At 36.8% G+C, this 9718-nt stretch overlaps 3 gene segments (V, D, J or C); all 3 read right to left on the minus strand.

Moving 5' to 3' along the window:
• Positions 1 to 1692: 1692 nt before the first annotated feature.
• Positions 1693 to 2222, minus strand: LOC119795092. The segment is given in 2 exon segments: positions 1693 to 2015; positions 2122 to 2222. Coding segments are annotated over 2 exon segments (375 nt in total).
• Positions 2223 to 6785: 4563 nt separating this feature from the next.
• Positions 6786 to 7275, minus strand: LOC119795093. The segment is given in 2 exon segments: positions 6786 to 7117; positions 7224 to 7275. Coding segments are annotated over 2 exon segments (384 nt in total).
• A 1208-nt stretch (positions 7276 to 8483) lies between these two features.
• LOC119794980 lies at positions 8484 to 8980 on the minus strand. The segment is given in 2 exon segments: positions 8484 to 8791; positions 8884 to 8980. Coding segments are annotated over 2 exon segments (360 nt in total).
• Positions 8981 to 9718: the final 738 nt, after the last annotated feature.

Genomic DNA, 9718 nt, shown 5'->3' on the forward strand with positions numbered 1-9718 from the left:
ATTTCTTTTAAAAAGAACCAGGAACAAAAATGCAACAAAAATAAAATGATTTACATTAAAGAAAGAGAGTATATGTATTTTTTTCTCAATCTTCTATATTGATAGTACTTTGATATTGACAATTGTGTAAGGGCCAGAGCTATCCACCCATTCATCAATTTTCCGTTACGCTTACCCCAAGCGTCGTTGTGAGGGGTTCTGGTGCCTATCCCCAGCTGTCTACTGGCGAGAGGGTACGCCCTGGACAGGTTGCCAGTTCATCGCAGGGCAACACAGAGACAAACAACCATTCACCTACTAGAATTTAGACTGTCATGATTTTGGACTGTGAGAGGAAGCCGGACTACCCAGAGAGAACCTATGCATGCTCAGGGAGAACATGCAAACCCCATGCAGAAAGACCCCAGGGATTCAAACTCGAAACCTTCTTGCTGCAAGGCAGCAGTACTAGCCAATGCTCCAAAAACCTGCATAAAATATATTAATGTATCTGTACCTGTATTTTATATTTTTATGAACGGTTTTAATTTTTTCTCCTTTATCCTGTATATTTCCTTAAAGGCTTGTTTTTCAGCAAAAACTTATTAAATTAACAGCACATTTCATTGGACTTTGTATATATTACATTACCTCCTTTTCTGCTATTGTTTTGTCAAAAGGCTAATAGTGTCGTTGTTGAAAAGATTAAATAGTTTCCAGTGATGTGCAGCAACTTTTTATATATACTGTAATTTTCCACAGGAAGATAACAGCTGTTTACTTTTGCTCACTTTGCGCAACAAACAGGAACACATGAATTGAACATTTTAAGATTTAGACAAGTAGACATCCTTGTTTGGGTAAAACATTTGCATCGTCTGAGAACCAACCATATACTGTGGTAAATTTGTCTATATCCAGTTCTAAAAAATAATGTAAAGAGATTAATTTAAAGATACCAACACATTTCGACATCTATTTGTTTCTGTTATCTACAATAAATCCACTGAATTTTCCTGAAAATGTCTACAGTTTTTTTTGTTATTAAACTAGTAAAACCAGCTATAATGATGGTTTTGTTTTTATCCAATATTACTATAAACTAAGATCCCAGCAATGCATTTTTTTGGATTTTCCAGATTATTTTTGCGTATCACTAATTTACTTTCTAAAAATGCAGAAGGAATCCTGAGGACAATGCAACAGCAACAGAAGAATTAAAAGAATAGAGGCTGAAGAGCTTTTAAAGCATGAACAAAGAGGTGGAGGGCCAAAACTCAGGACTGAAACTAAAAATACTTCATGTAGCCAAAGACTGTATTTTGTTAAATATTTCTAATTCTACCACCAGCTTTTAAAAAGGCATGGTTATTTTTTTATTATTTTTAATCTACTTGTTGTGAGGACAGCTCTCAGCCAAGAGAGATATATCATGATGCCAACTTCTTTTTTAATGTGTTCATAAATACTGACATTCAAAGGTCAGATTTGGCCATAAACAAGAAACCACTTTTTTTCAGATGTATTAAAATATTAAAACATGAAGGAATTCTGCAAAATGAGAAAACAAAACTTGAATCTGCACTAACTATGTGAATATATTAGTGACACTCTGTGTGTTTCTGTGTTTAATCATCTGTGTCAGAGTCTGTGTAACATTCAGCTGGAGTTTCTGCTCAGTCTGGCTGAGGGAGGTTTTTGTACGACTGTTTTTCACTGTGTGAACACCCACTGACTGTTGATGTTATGAAGACTCAGACAGTAGTAAACTGCAGCATCTTCAGCCTGAACTCCACTGATGGTCAGAGTGAAGTCAGAGTTTGATCCACTGCCTGTAAAATGACTTGGAGTCCAGGTGTCTCTAGTGCTAGCATAATAAATGAGGCGTTTGGGAGATTGTCCATCTTTCTGTTGGTACCAGGCTAAATGGTTGTTGTTGTAAACATTCTGACTGGTCCTACATCTGATGCCGACAGATCCTCCCAGATCAGCTCTCACTGCTGCAGGCTGAGTCACTGTGACCTGACCTCTGGACTCTGAGGACACAGAGACAAAAACATAAAGCAGCTTCATGGTTTGTCGGCTTAATTTCAGAGGGACAGATGTTCATAGAGGAGAGGAGTTTGATTCTCTGGATTTTACCTGTGAAGCAGCAGCAGAGGAGAGTCCAGATGAGGACGCAGATCAAAGTCATGTTTTAGATGAGGAGGATTTCTGTGTCTTCTGTTGTCATGAAGGACAGCTGTCAATCATCCAAAGTTCAACTCTCAGGACTATAAACTCTCCCAGAGCGCTGGAGCATGGAGCTGCTGATGCAAAGTGGCTCTATGGAAATAATCTGACTGACTCCAAGACAGACATTAGATTACTAAGATGAATTTACTAATAGGTTTCCCTCTACCTCATGTATTTCTTAATTCATTTTTGTTGAATCACAAAAACTCTACAAAACATAAATAATCTTTGCTATCTTATTACTTTAGAACAAACTGACTGATCATTGGCCATCATAAAATTCTGACAGTAGCAAAACCTTAAGCAAAAATGTCACAGGTCATATAATTATTTATTTATCAATCAAAGAGAAAAAGTGTTTTTATTGAATTTAGAAAGGGATTTATTTTGTCTATAATTTTTTTTCAATTAGAATGCGTTTAATTGCGATAATTTAATTATAGACCCAGTAGTTAATGCAATTAAAAATGTTAATCATGTCCAATATTAATAGTAAAAATATTTTAATCTTAAATAACTATCTGTCCTTCATTGACAGATAAAATATGTATTTATAATCCTCAAACCATTTTATGTCCTTTTCTTTTATCTCTCAGTCATGAGCATTTCAAAAACTTAATATCAAAAAATGGACAAGGCAATCTAAATTAGGCACAGTTTAAGTAAGTGATTCAATTTTCGAACTTATTACACAAAGTAAGTTGTCCTTCACCAATAAACCAACATTGTGATGACAACTCAAGGTAAAACGTACTACTGTAATACAGCACCTGAAAACATATAGCACTTGAGTTTTTATAACTTAGAAATGTAAATGATCGACATTTACATTTCTAAGTATTTAAGAATCCATTTAAAATCCTGTAACTGAGAATGATGAAAAGCAGAAATGTAAATTAAAACAACAAACCAAATTATAATTTTAGCTCAACTTAAAATACATGCAATGTGAAAATATGAGGCTTTAATAAACATTTAATGTCTTCACTGACTGACTGTATGGGTAGAATTGTTCCCCATGGAGAACAGCTGATGCTTATTATTGTTATCAGGTTTAAACTTAGTTGAATCATAGATCCTGTTTAGTAAGGCACAAATTAATGGTATGTGTTATAAATTAAGAAACTGTAGTGGGGAAAAAATCCATCTCCCATTTATTCCTTTTACATATACATATATATATATATATATATATATATATATATATATATATATATATATATATATAAAAAACTGTTTTCTCACCCCTCGTGGGGTGGTATGTGTCATCCTCAAGCTCAGGTCCTCTACCAGAGGCCTGGGAGTTTGAGGGTTCTGCGCAGTATCTTAGCTGTTCCTAGGACTGCGCTCTTCTGGACAGAGACCTCTGATGTTTTACCTGGAATCTGCTGTAGCCACTCTCCCAGTTTGGGGGTCACAGCCCCCAGTGCTCCAATTACCACTGGCACCACTGCTGCTCTTACTTTCCACATCTTTTCTATTTCCTCCTTCAGTCCTTGGTATTTCTCAAGCTTCTCGTGTTCTTTCTTCTTGATGTTGCTGTCGCTTGGGATTGCCACATCTATCACTACTGCCTTCTTCTGCTGTTTGTCGATCAACACAATGTCTGGTTGGCTAGCCATCACCTGTTTGTCAGTCTGGATCTTGAAGTCCCATAGGATCTTAGCTCGGTCATTCTCAACTACCTTAGGAGGTGTCTTCCATTTTGACCTTGGGACTTCCAGCCCATACTCATGGCAGATGTTCCTGTACACTATGACAGCTACCTGGTTGTGGCGTTCCATGTATGCACTTCCTGCCTGCATTTTACACCCCGCTGTTATGTGCTGTATTGTTTCAGGGGCATCTTTGCACAGTCTGCATCGGGGGTCCTGCCTGCTGTGGTAGACCCTGGCCTCTATTGATCTTGTACTGAGTGCCTGTTCTTGTGCTGCCATGATTAGTGCCTCTGTGCTGTCCTTCAGTCCAGCCTTTTCCAGCCACTGGTAGGATTTTTATATATATATATATATATATATATATATATATATATATATATATATATATATATATATATATATATATATATATATATATATATATATATATATATATATATATATATAACTTGTATCTGAATGAACTGTCACACAAGTTGAGAGCTTGTCACACTGGTTGTGTGGCTCGTGACTCTGTACCTATTCACTTGATGTATGCAGATGATTTAGTAATATTTAGCCCTAGTACTGCTGGGTTACAGCCACTGCTTAACAACTGTTCTGAGTATGGTCATGAACACGACATAAAGTACAATCCATCTAAAAGTGTGATTATGATCTGTAGGAGTAAGGAAGATAAATCTACTGAGTTTTCCAGATTTTCTGCTGTCAAATACTGTGCTGGGTGTTACAAACAAAACCACGTATCTTGGGCACATCATCACAGAAAATCTGTCAGACGATGATGATATCTGTAGACAATGTAGATTGTTGTATGCTCAAGCTAATACCCTTGCTCGTGAATTCGATGCATGTACTGATACAGTCAAAGTTGAACTGTTAAATGCATGTTGTACCTCTCTGTACACTGCTCATCTGTGGACTACATATAGAAAAATCAACCTGCAAAGGCTGCAGGTGGTCTATAATAATGCTATGCTGGTACTTTTGAAATGGCCAGGATGGTCCAGTGCTAGTGAGATGTTTGTCACAGCAAGAGTCAATACCCTACAAGCTGTTTTACGAAAGTTAATTTAGAAGTTTGTTTGTAGGTTAAATGCATCTGCAAACGATATTATCTTGTCACTTACTAATACCACACGTAGTGCAATCCGATATCAGTCTAAGCTGTGGGGACACTGGTATTCCTGTCTTCTTAAAGTTCCTGTTTAGTCGATAATGGTACTTGTGTTGTGCTTTTTATCATTAACTACTTTTACCGTATTTTATGTATGTATTTATTGGACCATCAGTCTGGAATAAAGTTTTTATCTATCTATCTATCTATCTATCTATCTATCTATCTATCTATCTATCTATCTATCTATCTATCTATCTATCTATCTATCTATCTATCTATCTATCTATCTATCTATCTATCTATCTATCTATCTATCTAAACTGTTTTCTTACCCCTCATGTGGTGGTATGTGTCATCCTCAAGCTCGGGTCCTCTACCAGAGGCCTGGGAGTTTGAGGGTTCTGCGCAGTATCTTAGCTGTTCCTAGGACTGCGCTCTTCTGGACAGAGGCCTCTGATGTTTTACCTGGAATCTGCTGTAGCCACTCTCCCAGTTTGGGGGTCACAGTCCCCAGTGCTCCAATTACCACTGGCACCACTGCTGCTCTCACTTTCCACATCTTTTCTAGCTTCTCTTTCAGCCCTTGATATTTCTCAAGCTTCTCGTGTTCTTTCTTCTTGATGTTGCTGTCGCTTGGGATTGCTACATCTATCACTACTGCCTTCTTCTGCTGTTTTTTCCATCAACACTATGTCTGGTTGGTTAGCCATCACCTGTTTGTCAGTCTGGATCTTGAAGTCCCATAGGATCTTAGCTCGGTCATTCTCAACTACCTTAGGAGGCGTCTTCCATTTTGACCTTGGGACTTCCAGCCCATACCCATATATATATATATATATATATATATATATATATATATATATATATATATATATATATATATATATATATATATATATATATATATATATATATATGCTCTTCCTCAACGGCATTCCCCCCTTTTTCCTTTCCTTTGCCATTCCTAGAACTGCACTCTTCTGGAAACCAAAACTCAGGATTGATAAAAAAAAAAACACTTTATGTAGCCAAAGACTGTTCTTTGTTAAATTATTTCATATATATTTGATTCCACCACACGCTTTTAAAAAGGCATGGCTATTTTCTACTGTTTTTAATCAACTCGTTGTGAGGACAGCTCTCAGCCAGGAGAGAATGTTAGGTTTATTCAATGATGATTATAAAATTAATGTGTGTTTTTGAAACATTTGTGAAAGGGGATGCTCCACTCCTGTCTCATGATTCAGTCAGGAGACCATCCTGCCTTGTCATTCTGATGGAGCATTCTGTCTTCATGAACTGATTAATTGTTCTGTCAGAACATTACTCTGTTTGTAACCATGCATCATGTTCTGTTAATAAACACTCTGCAGAAGAGGTCCAGTGGGAGACAGTGTGTTTGAGTCCGGGGTTCAACTGTCTCTCCTTCCTGCAGGAATTGTATCCATAAATTGTGTATTTCAGTTCTTCTTAAGCAAAAACCTACATTTTATGAACCCGACAGAGATATATCATGATGCCAACTTCTTTTTTTATGTCTTCATAAATGCTAACATTTAAAGGTCAGATTTGGCCATAAACAAGAATCCTTTTTTAGATGTATTAAAATTTTAAAACTTGAAGGAATTCTGTACAATGAGAAAACAAAACCTGAATCTGCACTAACTATGTGAATATTGTATATCAGTGACACACTGTGTGTCTGTGTTTAATCATCTGTGTCAGAGTCTGTCTAACATTAAGCAGGAGTTTCTTCTCAGTCTGAGTGAGGGAGGTTTTTGTACGACTGTTTTTCACTGTGTGAACACCCACTGACTGTTGATGTAATGAAGACTCTGACAGTAATAAACTGCAGCATCTTCAGCCTGAACTCCACTGATGGTCAGAGTGAAGTCAGAGTTTGATCCACTGCCTGTAAAATGACTTGGAGTCCAGGAGTCTCTAGTGCTAGCATAATAAATGAGGCGCTTGGGAGATTGTCCTTCTTTCTGTTGGTACCAGGCCAAAATCTGGTTGCTGTTGTAAACATGAACATTCTGACTGGTTCTACACCTGATGCTGACAGATCCTCCCAGATCAGCTCTCACTGCTGCAGGCTGAGTCACTGTGACCTGACCTCTGGACTCTGAGGACACAGAGACAAAAACATAAAGGAGCTTCATGGTTTGTCGACTTCATTTCAGAGGGACAGATGTGTATAGAGGAGAGGAGTTTGATTCTCTGGACTTTACCTGTGAAGCAGCAGCAGAGGAGAGTCCAGATGAGGACGCAGATCAAAGTCATGTTTTAGATGAGGAGGATTTCTGTGTCTTCTGTTGTCACTAAGGACAGCTGTCAATCATCCAGTGTTCAACTCTCAGGACTATAAACTCTCCCAGAGCGCTGGAGCATGGAGCTGCTGATGCAAAGTGGCTCTATGGAAATACTCTGACTGACTCCAAGACAGACGTTAGATTACTAAGATGAATTTACTAATAGGTTTCCCTCTACCTCATGTATTTCTTACTCATTTTTTGTTGAATCACAAAAACTCTACAAACATAATTCTTGCTATATTCCTTTAGAACAAACTGACTAGTCATCAGCCATCATACAATTCTGACAGTAGCAAAACCTTAAGCAAAAATATCACAGCTCATATAATTATTTATTTATCAATCAAAGAGAAAAAGTAGTTTTTAATTTAGAAAGTGGTTTATTTTCTCTATATATTTTTTCAATTAGGATGTGAATAATTGCGATTACTTAATTAGAATTTTTTTTATTATGCCCAGTGTTAATTGCAAAAATTTTTAAATCTTAACTATTTGTCCTTCATTCTTTTATCATTCAGAGTCATGAGAATTTTATAAACTTTAAAACAAATATCAAAAAATAGACAAGGCAATCTAAATTAGGCACAGTTTAAGTAAGTGATTACATTTTTGAACTTATTACACAAAGTAAGTTCTACTTACTTTGTGTAATAAACCATCATTGTAATAAGAACTCAAGGTAAAACGTATTTATACAGCACCTGAAAACATGTAGCACTTCAGTTTTTATAACCTTAGAAATATAAATGTTAAACATTTACGTTTCAAAACATTTAAGAATCCATTTAAAGTGCTGTAACTGAGAATAATGAAAAACAGAAATATAAATTAAAACAACAAACCAAATTATAACTTTAGCTCAACTTAAAATACATGCAATGTGAAAATATGAGTCTTTAATAGACATTTAATGTCTCCATTGACTGACTGTATGGGTAGAATTGTTCCCAACTGAGAACAGCTGATGCTTATTATTGTTATCAGGTTCAAACTTAGTTGAATCATAGATCCTGTTTAGTAAGCTACCTATGAATGGTATATGTTATAAAATAAGAAATCAACACTATTAAGTCAAATGTTACTATCTGTAAAAAGTGGTTTATGCATAACTTCTGCCTCAATGCAGCTGTGGATCAGTTCCTCTGTTGCTGAGGGAGGTTTTTGTACGACGTTGTATCACTGTGTGAACGGCAAGCTGTTATCCTGCTGACAATGATAAACTCCTGCATCTTCAGCCTGAACTCTGCTGATGGTCAAAGTGTAAACATTTCCAGACTGACTTCCACTGAAACGATCAGAAACTCCAGGCTGACGGTTTGATACATGATAAATAAGAAGTTTAATGGCTGCCCCAGGTTTCTGAAGGTACCAGTCTACCTCATTGGCAACATTTTCACTAGCTTTACATGTAATGGTGGCAGTCTGTCCTTGAACAACAGACAAAGATTTTGGAGTCTGTGTCATGATTTTGTCTCCTGATGAACCTGGAAGAGAAGAATAAAATATGAATTGGTGTTTTTCTCCATTGTTGTTAAATACAGTACTGTAAAGCTAAGCTTTGAGCAGAGAGTCTCACCCTGAACCAGGAGCTCCAGGATGGTCAGCAGTAGAGTCAGTAGCATCATCATTGTGCTGCTGGTGGTTCAGTGTCTCTGAAAGACCTGGACAGCCTCAGATCAACACTGGGCTCTTAACAGCAGGGAGCAGAGAGGCAGGACACATATGCAAACAGTCAGTCAGTCACATGGTGCTGAACTCTACAGTCCATAATGCCTCCATTTTACAGTTGAAATATGTTTAAAGCTTTTTTGAGTAATGTGGGGAAATTTAGAAGCCAAAATTGATGACATCTGAAGCCTTGCTACTCCGCCATACCACGTGACCGCTTCAGGAAGTGGTTCAGCCCACTCTGGCAGGCATTTAAACAGCATCAGTATTTAGTCAAGATATGGGAGTTTGTAGGAGAGTTGCTGTAACTTTGATGGTTGAATATATTTTAAGAATAGATTGGTTGAAAAAACAACCAATCTAAAACTAATTTGGTTAGATTAAGCAATGTAATGATCAAAATCTGAGCAAGCCACTGGTTACAGCTATAACAATTTTTCTAAGTAGTATTGCCTTCCCCTGATTTGTCACCTTACTATTGGTGTCAGCTATAAGAGATGGACCTTCACTCTTGAGCTTGTAGGTTCTAAACATTTTTAACAAAGAATAAAGTGGTTGTAGGTGAAAACACTGCCAAAGTTAGATTGGTTGGTTTGACCAAATGATTGGTTGTACACATAACTTACAACCTGATTAAAATGTGGAAAAACTATCATGTTTGAATAAAAATTACCAACACCTTTCATTTCACTGTCTGCTTGAGATTATTTCACTAAGATGGCAGAAAACAGTGTAAGTTAAAT

The sequence above is a fragment of the Cyprinodon tularosa genome, unplaced genomic scaffold (genome assembly GCF_016077235.1).
Source record: "Cyprinodon tularosa strain WSP-4 unplaced genomic scaffold, ASM1607723v1 ctg5, whole genome shotgun sequence".
Classification (NCBI taxonomy): domain Eukaryota; kingdom Metazoa; phylum Chordata; class Actinopteri; order Cyprinodontiformes; family Cyprinodontidae; genus Cyprinodon; species Cyprinodon tularosa.